At 46.7% G+C, this 20,139-nt stretch overlaps 1 protein-coding gene across 18 annotated transcripts in view; it reads left to right on the top strand.

The window, feature by feature from the left end:
* Positions 1-20,139, top strand: part of NFIA (nuclear factor I A) — a 245,781-nt gene that overhangs the window by 31,346 nt on the left and 194,296 nt on the right. Inside the window, exon 3 of one of the 18 annotated variants that reach the window (XM_071749996.1) lies at positions 616-1,672. The exons of the other annotated variants lie outside the window; for them this stretch is intronic. Within the exon in view, the coding sequence (XP_071606097.1) occupies positions 616-749 (134 nt within the window). The 3' untranslated portion in view covers positions 750-1,672. Of the gene's footprint in view, positions 1-615; positions 1,673-20,139 lie in introns of those variants that run through there. 18 annotated transcript variants of the gene reach the window in all.

Here is a 20,139-nt window from a genome sequence, read left to right as displayed (position 1 = left end):
TGGTCCATCTGGAAAGCAGGGAGATAGATGAGGGGGAAAAAAAAAAAAAAAGAGAATTAGAACTGTTTAGGGGTGTATTTGCATGTGTAAAACCCTGGGATGGGAGTAGGGTATTTAATAGCTTTTTAAAAAGCAGTTTGAAGACAGGGGAGATTCTTTGTAAAGGAGTCAATCAATAATGGACATTATTTGTGTAATAAAACCATGGGGTTTTATCAAAGCAAAGCCAAACTGTGAGTCCCTACCTTTAAAAAACGCTATTTATATGTTATTTCTGCTGCATCAAACCCTTTCACTCTAAATTTAACCATTTTGAATTGACAGAAGTTCAGAACGGTATAAAATTAACCAATAGTATAGCTTATTAATTAAACCAGTGGCAAAATAGCTATTTCAGCCTAACGGGCTCTGCGGGACAGTTCCAAGTTGGGTTTCTGGCTGATTGCATCTGTCATTCCCAAAGACAGAGCACCCCACCTCAGCTTACCACTGCCCAGCATGCATCCAATATGCCATTAAAAACCTTGATTATAACCAGAGGAAAGTTCATTGAAACCAGAATAAGTTACAAAATAATTAATCTTTCCTGCCATCTTGGATTCCCTCTCTCTCCAGAATCCAGCCAGATGTTTTGCAGTCGCTGCGGTCCTATTTACACATTTTTCCTCCATCGTTGGTGCTCTTTGCTCCGAAGTTACACATTTTGCCTTTGCTTTGGAGAGTCTCCGTCGCAGCTAAGAGCTTCCTAGAGAACAAGAATAAACTTATTTGCAAATGAAACTCTTCTATGCATGCAGCAGTTTTGCTGCTGTCCTCTGGGACCCGGGGGGGCTGAGGGTTTAGGGGGAGAAGTTCCCCACAGGAACGCTGAGCATCGCCGCCGTGTCGGTCTTGCCAGGCTCGGGGATGATGTATGGAGCAGGTGTTTGCAATTTAGGGTTCGCTGCTGTTCCTGGGGAAATGGATGGAAAAAGGAGGGTTGGGAACAGAGTGAAAAGGCAGCGGGAACAAGGCTGGCATTATCCACACTGCTCCCAGCCCGAGCCTGCGCCCTGCGCCGCTTAGAAAGCTGCATCTTCCACTGTTAAAAAGGACCTCGGTAAATGGACAGGCAAAAGACCTGAGCAAGGAAGTTCTGTTTTGTTTTTTTAATATTTTAAAATAAATATATATTTAAGGAAAAAAACTAATTTGGCCTTACCGAGCAATTTGACATGGCTGCAAATCCTGCTCAGAAATATATGTGCTCTGCTTTAATGACAGCACATAGAGTTCTGCTGAGATAGTGGAAAATTTTACAGCGAGTTTTGCTTAAGGAACGGCTTTAACTCAAGTTACCTGTAGAGTACAGTGTCATATGGAAACACTTAAGGAGCTGTGGAAAACTTTCTGAAATACAGTGGAATTTATCTAGCGAAGCGTTCCGGGTAGGGAGGAGGAATATGGATTACAATGGAGTCAGGAAGGAGCGGGCTATTGAGCGCTTGGAGACGGCCACTTGCAGCCCTCCTACCGCAGATGAAAAGTCCATCTGTAACCGGGGGGAGCATTCCCAACCGCCCGTGTCTGGGATACATTTATACTATTTGCCATGCACGTAACCTTGTTATATAAAACAGAGTCCAATAACCTTAAAAAGATGAACGGTTAAAAGAAAAAAAGAAAAAGAAAAGGTGCAAGGAAGCAGATCTGCTTCCAGATTTGCACGCCCGGTGCCTGCGGTGGGGGTAGGAGCAGCAAAACGTTCGTGGAGATGAAGGGTGAAGGGGGCCCCTGCTGTCAGCAGCCTTTGTTGGCCACGGGGATGGCTCTGATGGAGCTGGAGCTCTGAGGTGGGGTGACATGGGACAGTCCTGGACTGCTTTGGTGGGAGTCTGCCCAGCGCTGGTGTTTGCTGCCATGGGGTGTCCCAGCAGGCAAGGAGGAGAGGGATGGGGAGGGAGCTGAGATGTTTTCAAGTGCATTTCGTTATATATTTGCTCCCTAAATGCTTATGGCACTGGTCGCCAGAGCATCTGGGCACTTCACAATAATTAAAACTGACAAATCCATAAACAGTAAACAACAGGCTACCCACTTGGGCAGCCAAAAACCCACTACTGCATAAGCTCAATAGCTGCACCCATCTGCCAAATAAAATCCTCTCTTCTGCCTCCTCTTGTCTGCAAAGACCAGGGCAGAGCCAGTCCCCCCCCCCCTCCCGTCACCCCACAGCTGACCCCCTTGCCCTCCCCTGAGTGTCCCCAGGGCATCACCCTGACTTTGAGAGGCAAGAGTTTATTTTTAATTTTTATTTTCCTCCCCAATTTTTTTTTTTTTTTTTGTTCCCCACCACAAAGTGGTAACAAGTCTTGCCACCCTTTTCTTTCTGACTTCTTGGCCCGCTAACCCTTTCGCAACACAATGGGAAGGCAACCGCTCGCACCCAGGGGAGGGGATTTAATGACTAGAAAATAAAGAGAGAGAATTTACTTGGAAAAACTGCGGAATTAAAAGTTCTGGACAAAACACGCATCACTGGTGCATAGCATTTTTGTTAATTGGGTCTTAACAGGTCTGTGACTCAGGCTGTAATTATTTTAGAAATGGGTCACACTAGGCAGTGCCAGCCGCGCGTCCTGCTGCCGCGGGAACTTTCGCCTAGTTGTAAAACTACATCTAGACGTGTGTTTCCTCTGCTCCCAGCAAAGATCCTGGGCTTTGGAGGAGCCACGGCAGTGTGCCGAGCCTGCCGGACTCTGGGCCGGGTGCCGGGATGCTCCCAGCAGACCCCTCCTGGCGTGGGAGGGCCGGGGCAGCCGTGTCCCGCTCCGTTTGCCATCGAGACGTGTCTCATCACGTGCCAAACATGCTCCCCCTGTCTCTTGCTCTATTGTTTTTACTTCTGATTTTTTCACGTGTTTTCCTGACCTGCCAGAGGCATTAAATCTTCCTAATGCCTCCCTGCCCTTGAATCACAAAATGGGCTGCGGGAAGTTTTTACTTTTCTTTTTTCGTTTGTTTGTTATTATTTTTTAACTAAAGGGAGATTAATTGAAACATAAAAAAAAAATGCACCCGCCTGTGGTAAATCATTTCTTCTCTTTGCAAAACGGTTGCTCTCCACTCAATCCACCTCTGCTTTCCACTGCAGAAGTATCTCCACGCAAGCAAAAGTCTTCTAATGCTCATAAAGCAGTGGAGATATTATCTCTCTAATTAGCAGCTGGAAAAAAAGTAAATGAGAGTAAGATCAATTAATGCTATAATTAAAAACAGTGCCTTCAGATGTGTTGTTTGTGGTGAATGAATGCTTATGCTGACAGGAGCTTGTTTTGGGGGGGGTTCTTCCCCAAAAGGTCAACACTGGAGCACCTTCTGCATCCACAGCTGGAGGCACCCCAAGATGGTGGTGCTGGCAGAGGCCACCCCAGGGTGGCTTGGGGGGGGGGGGAAGCCACCTGCCACCTCCCCATATCAGAGGAAGGCATTTGCCCTGGTCCCTGGCTGGCTCTCGGGAGGTGATGGGGTCTCATGGTGGGGCCAGGTTTCTTTTTTTTTTTGCAGCTCTTGCTTGGCCCTTCCCTGCTTGGGGGTAAGCTGTTTTTCATATATTGTAGCCTGGGAAAGCTGTGTTACTGTTAAAAGAGTAACCATATCCCTTTCTGAGCTGTTGCCAAGCAGATGTAGGGTTTTGGAAAGTTCCCAACAAACTTCCACAGCTGATACTTTACCGACTCGTTCCTTCTCCCATCCCTCTACTTGCACCTATTTAAATAACCAAAGGACATAATTTGGGGGAGGGAGTGTTGGTCTGCATCTTCTGCGTTTTAAATATAATTAATTGAGAGTGACCCGTTAGGCAATTACAGCGTACGGCTTCGAAAAGAAACACAGAAATACCAAATATTACTGTTTTGCCAAAAAATGCTCCTTCTTTTTTGCGCTAAAGGCAAACCAACTGAATAAATGAAGAACACTGAGTCCTTCAGCCCTTTGTGCACTGCGGGGCTGCCTCTCGCCAGGGCAAATCTCTCGTTTCCTTTCTTAGCAGCAGTTTGTGGGGTGGCTGCTGGAGGAGGAGGAAGTAGAAATAAAGACTTTTGAAGGCGGGTGAGGGTGGGAGACTCGGCGCGGGTGCAGATCCCACTTGTGTGTGCTGGGGGGGTGGTGGTGGTGGTTATGGGCAGCACACAGGGAAATGTGGAGAGCTCTTACAAATCGTATCTCACAGGAAAGGTTTATGGGAGTTCAGAGTCTAGCAGAGGGGATGGATGTCAGGTTTTCCTACACAATAGAGGGTCTTTTGTTTCCGCGCTGCCTCTTGGCAGCAGCCCCCGTGCCACCGCTGGTAATTTCCTGTCCATCCTTCGCCGAGCAGCAGGGCTGGAGCAGGGGAGTAGTCCCATGTTTTTTGTTTAGACTGTCTTTTTTTTTTTTTTTTTTTTAAATGCTGAGCCTTGTCCTAAGCAGGATATCCCTGTGTACGTTGGGAGTTCCTGAACTTCTCTGGAGAAAATTATCCTTAAAAAGCCCCCTACCATAGCGCTGAGTTTCTAACTTCTCCCTTAAAAAAATAATAATAATGAGCCCTCGTTTAATTGCTTTTGCTTGTGAGAGCTTGTACCTTGGGGCTTAATCCACCCACCTCTCACACATCCGTTGGCGTTTTCCTTCCACCCGGGGTCTGAGGAGCAAACCCAAAAAGCGGCGCCGGTTCGGGCAGCAGTTTTACTTTTGGCAGCTGGGGGAAGGCTCGGCAGGATTTGGACCCCACGAGGTGGGAGGATGTCCCTTGTGCTCCACGTGTGCTGAAGGCTTATGTTTATCCCTGTTTTCCAAAGTGCTTTACATGGGTGTTTTGCAAGTTGATGGAGCTCGATAGCCTCTGGCTGCTGACCAGAGCTGGAAGTTTCTCAGAAACTCTCCAAGCTTACAGACCAGCACCTATTTGTTATAATTTTTTTTTTCTTGGGTTTTCTCAAACCACCTCTTCAGATGGCCCCGTCCGCATTTGTTGAAAAGAATAAGAGTGAAAAACAAGTAAAACTGAAGCTGTGTGGTGCTGTATGGTGCTGTACTGTGTTACATGGAGCTGTGTGGGGCTGGATGGTGCTGTATGGTGCTGCAGGGTGTTTGCTGTATGTGCTCCCCCTGCTCAGGCATTCTTCTGGGTAACTTGATCTCACTTCTGTCTGCTTCTAACAGATAGGCGAGGTGAAGTTATGTTAAACATGTCGCAGTAAGTTTGATCTGTGCAGCTTTGGTCTGGTTTTCTTCCTTGATTAGCTTTAATCAAACCCTCCCGCGTTTACATGACCTTAATAAAGCTATTTTTCCTGACGAGCAAAGACCGTCTTAACAAGCAAAGCTCATCTGGCCTGAAAGTAAAGCCAAGTCAAGATGGTGTTTTAGGTCCTCATTAAAGCCCACAGCGTGAGGCAGGAGGGGAAATGATGAAATGGTGCTCCACCAAACCATCTCCCCTCTACATTTAATTAGAGGAATTATACGCAACCCAGTGGCTGCCATGGGGAGGCGGTCACCATTGGGTTCGTACGGAGCCCGGCGATATAAAAAGAGGGCAGCGAAGAGTAAATTAACACCAGGAGCTGGGTGGACTTCAGGAAAAAAAAAAATATATATAAAATCATATGGTGTTAGTATGAAAAGAGCTCTGGAGGCTCCCGGCCCCGCTCTGGAGCTCACATTGGGCAGCATACAGTGACCCTGAAGTGCTTTGGAGGGAAAGTTTCCAGGCGATGGAGTGTTTATTCTCCCTCCAGTCCTTTCCTTCAGTTACTGCTGACTCATGCAGGTTGGGTGAAATATTGAGGGCGGCCACAGAGGGCCGGGCAGCGAGGCGAGGAGGCGAAGGAAAAGCCCCAGCCCGGCAGGGAGCGATGCCACGGGGCTTGGCAGTGGGTGAGGAAATCAGCCACATGCAGACAAAATGCGGTCAAGCAGCCGCCCCACACAGAGGATGTCCCTCACACTCATTAGCATTGTGTTTGTAGCAGAGCTTATCAAAAAACAGCCAACAGACATAATCTGTGGTTTATGCTTTCTTTCGTTCCCCCTTTTTTTTTTCCCTCTCATGCTTTTATTTTTTTTAATCCTTGATTTTTATTTTTTTAATATATTTTTTTTCTGTAATCCACTCTGGTTTTTATTCCTTTGCCTCTGGACATGCCTTAACTCCTCTCCTTCTTCCCAGCTCCTGCATCCTGAGGGCTTTGGGGGGAATAGTTGCCAAGGGATGTCCTCAGAAAGACAGCACAAAACCTCAGCTCCAGCAGCCTGGTGGGACACAGGGACCTTCCCAAACCTGAGCCCTCCTGAGGCTTTCTCCCAGCTCCTTCAAAATACATTTTTCTTCTGGTTGAGAGGAGAACCCCTCCCTGTGCTGCCATCCGTTGAACTCCTTCACACCCCTCCCAGTGGGCTCTGTGGACTCCACAAATTCACCAGCTTTGGGAAGGTCTCTGCTGCTCACAGTGTCACTTGAAGGAGGCCTACAGGAAAGCTGGGGGGGAAATTTCACAAGAGCTTGTAGTGACAGGACAAGGGGAATGGTTTAAAATTGAAAGGGCATTTTAGGTTAGACATTAGGAAGAAGTCCTTTTTTGTGGGGGTGAAGAGACACTGGCCCAGGTCACCCAGAGAAGCAACCTGGAAGTGTTGCTGTGCCCTCCCTGGAAGTGTTGAAGGCCAGGTTGGATGGGGCTTGGAGTAACCTGGTCTAGTGGGAGGTGTCCTTGCTCGTGGCAGGGGGCTGGAACTAGGTGATCTTTAAGGTCCCTTCCAACCCAGACCAGTTTGGGATTATATGATCCTATGACTGCTGAACCTGTGATCTCCATGCACCTCCTACAGACATCTGTGTGGCACCCTCCATTTTCCCCATCTCCCCTATTTCATCCTTCAACTCCATGTTTCCCTCCTGGGCACAGAAACACCTTGCTGTGATATCCTCAGAGGTACCTTGGGCACCCAGGTGTGTTTGCAAAGTGCTTTCCTGGCCCTGCGTGTCCCTCCTTTTCCTCCACATCTCCCCCTGTTGCAGGGATAAGCTGGGGACATTTGTCCTCTTGCACACCATGAGCCAACAGAAGAGTGCTGTCCTTTCCTGTCTCCATCCCACCAAAAATCAATTCTTTTCTCCCTTGTCCAAGAGGATATTTGCAAATAGTTTCCTAAAAAGGCAATCTCAAAATGTCCCTGTTGTTACCCATATTTGTACACAGGCTCGCCAGTGACAGAATTCCCTGGGCTTGTCTACATGGGGACAATTGAAATGGATGTGAAATAACTTTAAAGTGGATTAGCTAAACTGCATTACAGCCTCGTGTAGACACTGTCATTTAGAAATGAAACGACCTTAATTTGGTTTAGTTGAATTTCGCTTTAGCAATTTAATAAAGACACTTTAAAGTCTGAGCGAGGAGTTTACACAGGGGTTTAATGCAGTTTAATTAATCCACTTTAAAGTCATATTTTTAATTAATTAGGGTGAACCTTCCTGAAGTGTTCCCCTGTCAAGATAGTGGTGCAGCATTTCCAGCCACCTGGCACCATGACCTGATGATTCATGACACAGAAGAACTTTTGCAGTGATCCACAACTCATCCAGTCCCCAGAGCTGGATACATGAAGAAAATCTTTTAGAAGTCCTCCTCGTCTGGCCACAGCTTGGAAGTCCTTCCAGAGGTAAATTACCTCTGGGGAACCCAAGTTCCCGCTGTAATCACCCACCATCCTCCCAAGTGCTTTAGGCTCTTGAGTTACCCACGAAACCACAAGCAGATGCACCTGGCTGATGTGAAAAGGGTTTGGAAAGATGTTGCCCAAAATGGAGAAGGGCACAAGGGTCTCATTCAGCTCTGCCAGCTCCGTGCCACACTGACCACTGGAAAGGTTTCGGTTTCTCACCCAGCTTACCTGGTGGTTTTGCAATATTGAGAAACCCACAAAAAAACTTCCAGTGCCAGAGTCCTGTGAAGCCATCTGCATCTGGGGTGGGGCTGGCCAGGGCTGCAGAGCTCCTAGGTCCTTATTTATATATCTCTGGTAGAAGCTCCCCCTGTGGTTGTTGTGTAGATGACCTCTCCTTGAGGCACCAGCCTTGCTGTGGGTTCACACCATCAGCCTTTTTACAAAGGGGTTTGCACAGAACTTTATTTCTGTAAACTGAAACATCTTGCTTGGCTCTCCAAGACCCCTTCCAGCTCTGTAGCTCCTTTGGGGTTTGCTTTCCATGGGACTGCTGGCCTGAGCATCCACCCCATGTCCACTTGTCCAAGACCCACAGTCATCTCCATCCTTGGGAAGTCCTACTGCAGTATAAGGTCTACCCATGGTTGTGGCATTTTGGGCTATGATCTGTGTCCCTCTTGCTGAGTAGAGAAGCATTTCTCTGAGGCTTCAGCCCACTCTCACAGCAGGTTGTAGGGAACACATGGTGTATGAGTTCTTGGGGTATCTTATGGCTTATTCAGAGCTTAAAAAAATACCAAAATAGTGAAATGGGATCCCCATGTACTGCTGACTGGTAGCTAATCAGTAAATTGTAGTTAAACATAGGGCTGTGCTCAGTTCCTGAGGTCTGGCTTGGAGGGGAGGGTTGTGGGAAGAAGTAAGGGGAAATCAGTTGCAATTTGCCTTTTGGAGGATAAGAAGTCAATGTGGGAGTGCACCGACGTCCCCCCCGTGTTGCCATCATTCCCAAAAACCAGCAGAGAGTAAGCTGGGGCTGCCATCAGGTGCAAGCTCAGCAGTGCCAGTTTTAATGAAAAACCTCTCTTTTGCAATGCCAGGGGTTTGTCCAGGGGTGGGGAAGAGCATTCCTTGGCTTTTGCACTCGGATGTCTCCAGGCTAAACAAAGTAGGGGCAGTTTTTTGTGGCTAAATGCCTGGTAATCACGTGTTTGTCCTAAATTTAGGGCTAGTCCATTTTCTCCGTCATGTGAGGGGACAATGGAGTGAAAACCAAATCAATGTCAAGCGCCTGGGTAGAGAGCAGTCTTCCTAGCAGCCATAAAAAAATTGCCTTTGATAGAGATTTTGTTATTTCACTGGGGAAGTCGTTACAAGGGAAGATCTCATATCACTGTAAAGTTAGCCACTACATTAGCTATTCATATATTTTATTGGTAAAAAAATATGACAGGGGATTATTGTGTGAGAACTTAGTGGAAAATAAAAGAGATAAAAGCAGTTTAACTGTCAGTGCATTAAGGCTGTGGTTAGCTCTGCATAGTGTTACTGGATGGAAGGAGACCAGCTCTCCAAGAACTGTTGTTTGGCAGTTTTGATGCACATGGACTGTGCTAGGGCTTGGTGAGAGTAATGAGCCCAGGTAGCTGAAAGAGGAGAAGTCAAAAATGGAAAAGGAGTTCGTTTGGCCAAAACAATGTCCATGCAGAGGACAAGTTCTCATGCAGCTGAGAAAAGGCTCTCGGCTGCCTCGATGCACAAGGTGATGGCAACCACAGCATTCCTTGTGTGTGTGGTTCCTGGGTTTTTCACCCCTTTTTTTTTTCTTTTTTTTTTTTTTTTCATTTGTCCACGTTTTTGGCTGCAGACATTCAGAAGTCCTGGACAAATGGCTGTGGTAAACATACAAATTGGTTGCACAGTGAGCGTGCAGGGAGCACGAACAGGGCTCGCCGCAGCCCTCTGTATCCATCTGCACAGCACATGTGTGCTGGGGCTGAGGCACCAAGCTGGCTTCTGGGGTGGGAGAGGGAGCCTGGCTGCTCCTCTGGAGCAGGTTGAAATGTGAAAAAATGGCATGTGAAGATCCTTTTTCTGAAGGGAGCCTGGGTTAGTGGTAGGGAAGGCTGCCGGGAGCCTTGGGGAAGGTGGACCATGACAAAGGGTGGAAGCTCTTCTTCATGTCTAGCTTGGTTGCAGTGCAGGAGAATGGGTAAAGTGATTTAGGAGAGCACTTGATGTGGGAAGTTCTGAGAGGCATGCTTGGGTCATAGAAGATACAGAGATGTTGTATTGAACAGATGCTTTCATCACTGGCTGTACCCACAAGTGGTGTAGGATTATATTCTTAATTTATGGCTTCCTTTACGTGAAATCAAACCATTCAGCACCTAAGGCTGATACTGTGCCTTGCTTAGAGTCCAGCCTTACCATGTTGCCATCCACCCCTGCTCCTCCTAAGTGTAACTCCAAAGTCCTGCTGTGTTTCACAGGTTGCTTACAGTTTGCAGGTTTGGACACTTCAATGTCTCGATCAGTCCTGCTTTGCATGCTAAAGTGTTTTCATTAGCACAGCATTCATGCATGTGAGATTGTCGCTAACTGATATAATTAACCAGTATGTCAAAGGCTATTTGTTTATTGCACATGCAATGGCTTTTCTGGAGTAGGAAACACTTTCTGCTGACACCGTGCAAATGGGAACACGCTAAGCTGGAGGAGTAGCTCTGAGCCAGAGGTAGAACTTAGGAGCAATGATTGTACTTCAAAGAAGCAAAAATAAGGACATGGATTTGAACAGGTTTGAGTAAATATAATCAGTGTGAGAAGAAAGGACAGGGATGAGGGAAAAAAAAACCAAAACATTTTTCAGATAATTCCCCCAAACCTGTCTGCCCTTATTGTATGAGAATATAATGTTACTCAGAATCAAAAGTGTCTTCTGTATTAGGGGCCTGTACTGTGAACTCCTGGGGCCTGCTGTAAATCAGGTTGCTTTGCCATCATTTTGGACATCTGTGCAGCTTTTCAGAAATCTTTTCAGGAAATCTCTCCTTTTTACTTATTTATAAATACATATTGCTGGGGTGGTTCTCCTAGCAGGACCTAGCAGTTCCTACACTGTGAAATGTGAACCACAGTGTCTATGTGCTAAGTATTGAAATGTGTGGTTTGTAATGAAGGGATGGGTAGTCACATTTGTGAAGGTCTGAAGAAGTTCTGAGGGTTGACAGTGGTTTGTGACCCAACAAATCTGCAGGCTGCTGCTGCAGAGAGACCCAAATATATGCCATAGATAGATGAGTAAATGTCAAAATCACTCATCCCCTGGTACTCGAGGTGTCCCAAAATCCCATTTGGGCTTCCTCCTCTATACCTTCTTTCAAATCAGTTGCTTCTACTCCCATGGCTTGAGCCCCTGTAATGCCCAGTCCATTGCTCCTGTGCCCCTCTGCCTCCCTCCACCTGGTCTCACAACTTAGCCCCTTTTCATAGCTACTTCTGCAGAAGCAGTTAAACTATCAGCATTATTTGATGCCATCAAAAGTAACTTTCTTACTTCTCTTCCCGTTGCCTCGTCTTCTCTTTCCCCTGGTCGATGGAACCACTGCCATGTGATGGCCAAAACCTGGGCTACATCTCCCAACTTCCTGTTTGCAAATGTGCAAACAATTTGTACCTCCGTGTCTCTCTCTTGCCTTGCCCATCCCTCAACATCTGATTGCTCTTTTTCTGCTAGTCCCGCCTGCTGCAAAGCTGTAAATTCTGTGGCCTGGGTTTTCTCAAGCTCTCCTGTCTACACCATCTCATGTTGATGCTCGAATTTATCCCTGGCCTTTGACTTTGTGCCATCCCAGGAAGCATCTCTGACTCCCAGCCATGCTCTCCCTTAGCACTTGCACTTCTATTCTTCATTCCTTTTCTCCTTTCCCTCCTCTCTCCTCCCTTGATTCAGAAGCCATCTCTGTGGCTTCCTCACCTGTCACCTCTGCTGACCTCACCTGATCCTATCCACCCTAGATCATCCTTATGTCCCTCATCTCTCATGGGTCTTCAGGCCATGGGGGTTGTCCATAACACTGCACCTTATAAATAAAACATTCTATATGTGCACATCCCTCCTCTTGTTAGCTTTTCACCTGCTCCCTCCCAACACTTTGTTGTTGTCTTTGGCTTATCTTGCCCAGTAATGTCTTTAGGGCACAGTGGTCTTGTGTTCCTATAATTCATCCTGTGCCTGGTGCACTGCAGCCTTCATGCTGTCAGGTACATGGGAACGTTTCTAATGCAAACAACTAATAGCTAGGAAGGGAGTTAAAAAATTAGAAAGGACTCCAAACCCATGTCATGTATTCTCTTGCAAGGAATGGGGAAAAAAATTGTTTATTCTGGCCCCAAATTTTAATCACCCAAGGGCTGTTAAGATAAAAATAGTCAGTTCTGCCTTCTGTTTATGGTATACTTGGTTGAGTGCAAGCCAATTTTGAAGCTGAACATACTGTCTGCTATTTTTGCTTGATTTTAGATTCCACATTTTAAATAGTTTCTTTAACAAGAAGCATATTTTCACTGATACAAACTTAGCTTGAGGAGAAGCATCCTGAAGTTCCAGCCATATTGAAGATCAGTGAAATGTAGTAAACTCTGGTTTTAAGGGTTTTGTTTTCTCCAAGAGCTGAAATGAAGAGTGTGTTCTGGCAACAAGTGCTGGCACGTTGTTCATTAAAAGCTCTCTTCCGAGCCTTGGTTCCCACACACATGTGCCCTCATTCTTCAGCAGAGCTTCCAGGCAAGGGCATTGGCAGTGCTCTAGTCTGATCTTCAGCCATACAATTTGTCTTAATTGTCTACTAGCATCTAGGCAAGACTTAGCTCACGGGTGGCCACAGCAAGGGGCCACATGCAAACCGATGAGCTTCTTAATGTGGCCTGCCCGGCAATCGGATGATTTAATTATCTGTGCCCGTCGTAGGCTGCCTGGCTGCTCCCCATCCCTCTTGCCCTCAGGCACGGCGGGCTTAACCACATGCAGCCATGGGGGCAGCTGCATTTGATCTTCCTCGCCAACGCCAGGGTCCAGCCCTGACAACAGCCTCTCTGTTCGGCGCTTTCTTTCCCCTTCTTTCTTTCCCCGCTTCATTTGGCACCGTGCCCCCGGCATCATTTGTGTGTAGGGGAGGATGGGAGAGTTGGATGGCAAGGAACTTAGAACATGGGGTTGGGTGTTGACAATCCCAATGATTAATTGATCCTCCGAGGATCCAAGATGATTTGCTGAAGCATCAATAATAGAAATCCTGTCGTTATACACTGTTTACTTGGTCTTTCTGTGGGAAGACATCCTGTCTCACTGTGCCTCTGCACTGAGCATCTTGCACCGGGCCATCCTGGCCCTTCCCAGGGCACGAAGGGCTGGGCTGTCACCCACAGACTTCTTTCCATCACACGGTGTTCTCACATGCCGGAGAAAAAACGAGCGTGTCCGGTTTATTGATTAATTTCAAAAGTTGGCTTTGCAAAGCCCATCACGCTTGATGCTTCTGGAAAATAGCTCATTGACTGGCACAGAGCATAGGGGGTGGACGGGTCTGGGTGGGATGTGGAAGGCAGAGGGGCCACGGTCAGTGCCAGGGATGTTTCACTGCTCTTAGGACATTTGTGGCATGGTTGGCTGTACTGTCTCCTGCTTCTGCATGTCAAGTAAGGGCAGGAGAGGGTGTGAGAGAAGCAGTAGGATCAGGATGACCCCATGCCCGGGGCAGAGATCAGGGATATCTCCGAGGATGACCTCTTGCCACCCTGATCTCATCTTATCTGCCCAGGTTGAAACGCAGCTACTCTTCTGTCTCACTTCTACCTGAGAATTTGGCTCTGCTGCCTGTTTGCAGGGAAAGGGCAGCATAGTGACAGCCCAGTGGGACATTCCTGATCCTCACAGCCTCAGGGGTTTCCCCCACGTCACTTCAGGTGCCCTCTTCAGCCTGGGTGAGCTGAGGGAAGGAAAACTCCAATGGTCTGGCTCTTGTGCAGGGAGGTGTCTGCCCGAGTGCATGTGGAGTATTTGTACCCTCCTTCATAAATGTGCTCAAGACAGCCTCAGAAAGTGCTGTGGGCTGATAATGCATCTCACAGTTACACCATCTCAGGTGGTGTAACTGTTGAATGCTGGGTCGAGAAAGACTGTCCTCTGGGTAGTTCATACATCTCAGATGTGCTGGTAACATACAAAATCTTAAATGTTTTATCAGACACCTCAGGAAACATTCATACTCCTCTCTGTGGTCTGCTGTCATGAACAATAATGCCTGGGCTGAAAATATTTCATAGAGTTAGGAAACAGGCATCCAAAGGGCTCAGTTCTGCCAGAAACAGGGAATATATTATTCTTTCACTTCTGTGGATCAAGTTCAGCTTCTGGATCCTGCTTGCTGGGTGGTTCTGATGGGTTTCACTTTCTGAAAATACTGATGGTTGGTTTTGAGTCATCACCAGGTTGGGGAATCCTTCATCAGTGCCCCTGTGCCAATAAGATACCTCTGGAATGCCTCTTTCCAGAGACCCTCTGCACACCAACCAGGCCCTTGCCCAGGGAGAAAGTAGCTCTGTGCACCCAGACCACTGCTCTCTGCTTGAGTTTTGGGAGAAGGTGACTCCCAGACCTCTTTCTGCTTAAGTCCAGGCTGCAGCCACCTCCACCATAGCTCCAAAGTGACTCTGCTGCACGGCGTGCGAGGCCCCAGCAAACCTGTGACAACGAGCTAGGGTGGCAGGATGGGACAGCTGATTTTAATTATTTTATGTATAAATAACTTTCAGATAGTTTGCAGAGTTGGCAATAGCTTCCAATGTAGCAATGTGACCTTGTTACTCTCCTCCCATTCCTCTGAATGTTTGTCTCGCTCACTGTTTTTTCTGTCTCTTAAATTAGACTGCAAGTGGTTGGGGAAGGGGCTGGGGCTTCCTCTGCCCCTGCTCAGCCCTGCGGGGTCCTCCTGCAGCAAAAACAAATAGTGATAGAATGTGGGCTTGGGATCTGTTGGCTCAGGGAGGGTATGAAAGCCCCAAGCGTTGTGTTTTTCCCCCGGGAGGCGCGGTCGGTCCCTGTGCTCCCGCTCTCAGCGGGGCACAAAGCAGGAGCATCCCCCAGCTCGCCTTCCAAGGGGAGGAAAAGAGAGGGATGGGGAGAGAAAGGGGGGGGGAATCACGCATGGGTGTCCTGGATTTTAGCACTTTGGGGAGTTTATTAGTGTTGACAGTGTGTGAACTTGACATCCTTTGTAATAATGCGGTTTTAAAATCTGCATTATTCATGCGGGCTTTCTGAATACAGGCCCACTGTGCGAGTTCGGAAGGGAAATTAATTAAATAAATGTCAGGATCCTTCAGGGGCGCGTGAGATTTCTCATTGCAGGGTAACAGCTTTGGCTGCTTTAACCACCAAGGGGAGTAAAGGGTGGGAAGAGGAAGGTCTGCATTTAGGTGTATATCCTTTCCCTCAACCTTAACTCAGTTCCCGATGAGAACTGGAAAGATGAGTTGAGAGAAAAATGAGTTCAGCCGCCCAGATCAGTAATATTTCATAATTTTTTGTTAATAATTGTAGTTTTGTTCCCCGGCTCTTTATTTATGGCACAAATAAACATGTTCTGGATGGTTGGGAATGAATTTATCACGGGAAACACCCTTTTACTCTTAGGTTAACGTTTAAAATTAAACTGTAGAGCAGATGGCTGAGGATGCACTGGCTGGATAAGCCAGGCAACTGCACTGGCGGATTGAAATGTAATTACACCCATGAATATTATTTGCAAGACTAACTGATAGTGATAAAAGTTGTGTTTCTTCTGAAGCACCCAGCGAAGCCAAGGTATGATGGGACAAGTAATGCCTGGAGGGCTAAATATGAAAAGGAATTAATTTTTATTAGGTGAAACTTGTCGGTATTTTTCAGGGAGAGGATTTGCCCTTAGCTCTGCATCTGGAGGCTGCAGCCTCCCAGGCTGGACTGATGGTAGAGCTGCTTCTCTTAAGGTGTCTGTCCAGGTGGGAAGGAAAAATGTGTAGGTATTGTGAGGAAAAATGCTTTGTAGTTAAAAAGTATGCAGATAAATGAAAAGCTGCTTGTTTGGTCAAATTAATACTTTAATGTGATTAATCTAGTTGCTTCCAGAAGTCCTTTCTGAAGGAAGGTGTCCATCCCTGTGATGGAGATCACCAAGCTTATGGTCCAAGCACTTAACTCTGTTGGTACTTGGTGTTCATGTGATCCTCCAAGTTACTGAGGAGGCATTTTTGATTTAATCCCTCAGTGCAAGACCTTCAAAGTGAGATGTGTTTGTGCTGAGTGGTAGAAGCCTCTCTTTCAAAGCAAAGCAGGGGAGGGCAGGACCTGAAGAGCACATTGGTGAGGAGGTGCTCTTCGGGTGGGTGCAGCGGGTGGCTGGGAGGTCCTGCAGTTCATGTGTAAAATAAAACGAAAAAAACCCCAAGGGACTTGGGGGGTACAGTGGTGATTTTGCACAGGTCTGCACTTGCATGTGCTCACTCACAAAGTCAAGTGCACGTGGAGTCCTTGCAGCACTCCAGCGATTTTGAATTGCTTGACATTGTGGGAGCACTCCAAAATCGGTCGCTTTGAAACTCAAGAGCTTCTGCCATATCTGAAGCACAGCTTCGTTTGAAAACCCAGGCAAACAGCATCCTCGCCTCCTGTTTTCAGACGTGGGGATGTGTTGTTACACACACCCATGCACACAGTTAATGCACGGGGTGGGCTGGGGGGGGAGAGGGAGGAATCGGTGCAGGCAGCAGAACCCGGCAGCCCTGAATGTGCTTTCTCACTAAGGCTGAGAAGCAGCAAAATAAGATTGCAGCCCATGAATGTCCCGTCATTGAGAAAGGGGAGTTTAGAAATAGCCCCAAAGATAAAGGAGGGCATTTATCCCCACGATTGTTTGGCAGAAAAAGCGATTTACATAGTCTGGTGATGGTCAATCAGGAACATGCTGCAAGGGGCCTGCTGGTTGTCTCGGATGGAGCCGACGGTTTTACTGGTCGAGTTTTGTTTCAACTTAATGAAGTAAGTACTTTGCCTGCATCCAGGCACTGATGGGGAAGGTTTGTAAACTCCTTGCCTTTGTTGGGGTGACTGAAGTATTTTTTTCTTCCTCTTAACCAGCCATTTTTGTTTTTTCTTGAATCCGTTGCCATAGACAAAGGCTACGTTTGCTGTAAAAAAAAAAAAAAAAGAAAAAAAAAAGAAGAAGAAAAAAAAAAAGAAAAAGGCTGTAAACCTGGTTTGCATCTTGAGTCCTGAAAAGACCATTTTTTATGCAGTGGAAGAGGAGAGCCTTAGAAAAGGCAGGAGGCAGGGAGGGAGGGTGAGGGGGTGGGGAGCTGAAGATTTATGGCCCTTTGAAGGCGAACGTTTCAGCCGAGCATCCTGCCTGGGCACTGCGGCGCTGGCTTGGACCAGGGCTGGGACCAGCACCTTGCAGAGAATCCACCAGGATTCAGCTTGCAGGGAATCCACCCAATCCAGCAGGAGCAAAGTGGGATGTGCAGGTCCTGCCTGACTCCTCGCAACAGCGCAGTTTTGGAGCTGCTGACCCCGACCTCCCGGTGTCGATGCAATTCCACCCACCTGAGCTGATGCAGATGCTTAGTTTGAAATCGTCACACGACCTGAGGTTTTTGGGGTTGCTTTGTGGTGTGTTTTTTTTTTTCCTTTCATTTTTTTTTTCTTGATGTGGAAACGGCTGTTGCTGTTTGATACCAGCCCGCTTTGGAGCACAAGAGCCAGCCCGTGCTCAAAGAGAGGGGACATCAGCCTCCCAAATCCTGCCCAGCAGTACAATAATAATTGAAGATATTTAAAAATGTATGTATCTTCCATCTTTCCCATATGGGCTCCTTGGGCAACATGACCTTATGTGACCATTATCTGACCTCTCTTCCACTCGGATTACTCGGTACAAAGCAAATTTATGGTTGTTTATTCTCTCCTCCTATCAGCTATTAGTGCCTAATCATATGGTCTATCGATCAAGTGATTAATCGCCTGCCTAAAGAGGCAGCAGGTCCCGGGGAATGCTGCACTGCACCAGCCTGAACTTCAACCTCTTATACAAACCAGCAGAGTAAAGGCATTAGTCACTGCCTGAAGCTCGGGGTTGGTGTGCAGCGGGAACGCCGGGAGGTAAAGCCCCTGGCTTTCTTCAGCAGCCGACTTTGTATTTCCCTTTCTTAATGGATAAAACTCCACCTAGCTGAGCGGGCATACAGTTGTAAATGGGATGATTTCCAAGGCATCCTATAAATAATGATCAAAGAGGAAAATATGTGGGCCTTATTACAACAGTGCCCGCTAGTGCTGCTATAATTAAGGGTCTGTCAGCATTTCTATTATAAACCCTTATTTTCAAGGGTTTATAACTCGGCCATAAAATTTTGCTCTGGCTGAGACTTGGCATAAAATGTCCCAGCGTGTGACCAGTTTTTCTTGTTACCAAATTGTTAAAAAACTAGCGATCAGCCCCGTTTTAGTTATAACAACATCCATGCCCCTTTGTGTTTCGAAACCACTTTTACGTCTTAAACAAGCAGCTTACTATTAAAACGAAATTAGCATTTGAAAATCAAAAGTGTGCACCCAGCCCCTCTGCTCTTTATTTCAACCAGCCTTAAAAGCACTAAGGGAACGTGTTCCTCCCTTCTGTGGGTTGTTGAGTTGATGGCACCCACACCGTTGCCATCAGCAGAATGTGCTACATCCAGTGTCTTGCAAGGGTCTTGGTGCTTGGTTTGTGGCAGGTTCGTGCTCAAAGCAGCAATTAATAAAAGCAGTGGGTTGATTTCAGGCATCAACAATTCTGGATAAATCCAGAGTAACTGGATGTGGATGCCCAATATGCTTTGGTGTTGCTGGAGTGTTGAGACTACCCTAAGTAGATATATTCATCTCTCCATGATCCATGCACAGTAATTCCTGCTAATGAAAATGATGACTTTGTCAAAGGGGGGGAATCTGTAGTTCAGTTTGAGTGAAATGGAGGGAATTTCACTTTAAAAACCCATATTAAATTTTAAAAACGTAAGGTTGCCATACCTGTACCTCTCTGGTTTTCACGGGAGTATGTTCCACTTCCAGAAACATGTCCTTGATGTGTTAACAAAGGACAGCAAGTTGGCTCAAAAAGATGCAGCTACTTAAAAACATTGATTCTCCCGGGACAACACGCCAAAATGCAAAAATAAATTAAACATAAGCAGATGCTGTGCCTCCTTTCCATTTTTGGCTAGCACATCCCATTATGGGACTACTATAGGACAACTGAGAATGACTGACATTTACTCAAACTTAAGGCCTTATTGGACTGCCCTGGCAGAAGTGATAAAAATTCAGGTTTATGCTAGCAATAAATCTGAATGTTTCGCCACCTTGTTAAGGCATGCATTGCATCAGGATAGTTTTTTCTCCTCTTCCAGTTTTATACTATTTCTCTTTTTTAAGAGGACCTGATTGGCTTGGATTTTCAAAGGAGCACGAGGGAAAAAGGGACCCTGCTCCTATTGAAAATCCCAACCTCAGAAAAAAACTATGCTGGCAGGGATCCCACAGCTAAGCTCTTTCCATTTCCAGAAAAATCATTGAGCTGAGGCTAAGAACGCTCATCTGGTGCCTGTCGAGTGTATTGTCTGAATATAAACACAATGATTCTGGAGCAGGGAAAGAGCCCATGACTTAAATGGATTTACACTGGCTAGGAACCTGGCCTTCTGCACTCGACTTCTGACATTGCTTGAAAGCAAACATTGAGCTGAACTGTTGGGTGATTTAAATGGGGGTTTAAGATGCGTGCAGTTACCAGGCAGTTCCTCCTACGGTGAGTCTCACAAGGTTTGATGGTTTCCATAAGGTTCCAGGTATTCAAAGATTTCCATGTGTGTCTCAGCTGTCATTAAAAAAAAAAAGGCAGAAGAAAAAAGAGAAAAGCTCGAGTTTCTTGACTCTTGAGAAGAGCATGAAAATGTTCCTTGCCTGCACTTTAAAGAAAGCAGAAGGCAAAGAGAAAAAAAGAACTTTGAAAATGCCATGATTTTTGAGATGTGACATATGCTTTTGCTGTGCTCTGGGTTGGCAGGAGGAGTTGCTTGGTGGATGCAGCCCCACCAGAAAGCAGGTGCAGGAGCCCAAACGGGCTCCGCTTCCTCCCTTGCAGTGGAATTGGATCCATCCAGTCGCTGTTCCTTACTCCTGTGCCTCATCGTGCAGCAGATTGCTGCCTGTTGTTTGCAGGAGGCATAATAAATAGTTGTGTGTCTGCCCTAAAATTACCGTGTTGCTTGCACGTTAGTTCAGATGCAAGCCCTGAGGCTACTGAAGGGCTGATGCCGTTGTCCCGCGCTGACGAGTCGTACGGATGGTTGTGTGCTGCAGGAGGG

This window comes from Heliangelus exortis, chromosome 8, assembly GCF_036169615.1.
Source record: "Heliangelus exortis chromosome 8, bHelExo1.hap1, whole genome shotgun sequence".
Classification (NCBI taxonomy): domain Eukaryota; kingdom Metazoa; phylum Chordata; class Aves; order Apodiformes; family Trochilidae; genus Heliangelus; species Heliangelus exortis.
This window is presented reverse-complemented; position numbering and strand designations above follow the sequence as displayed.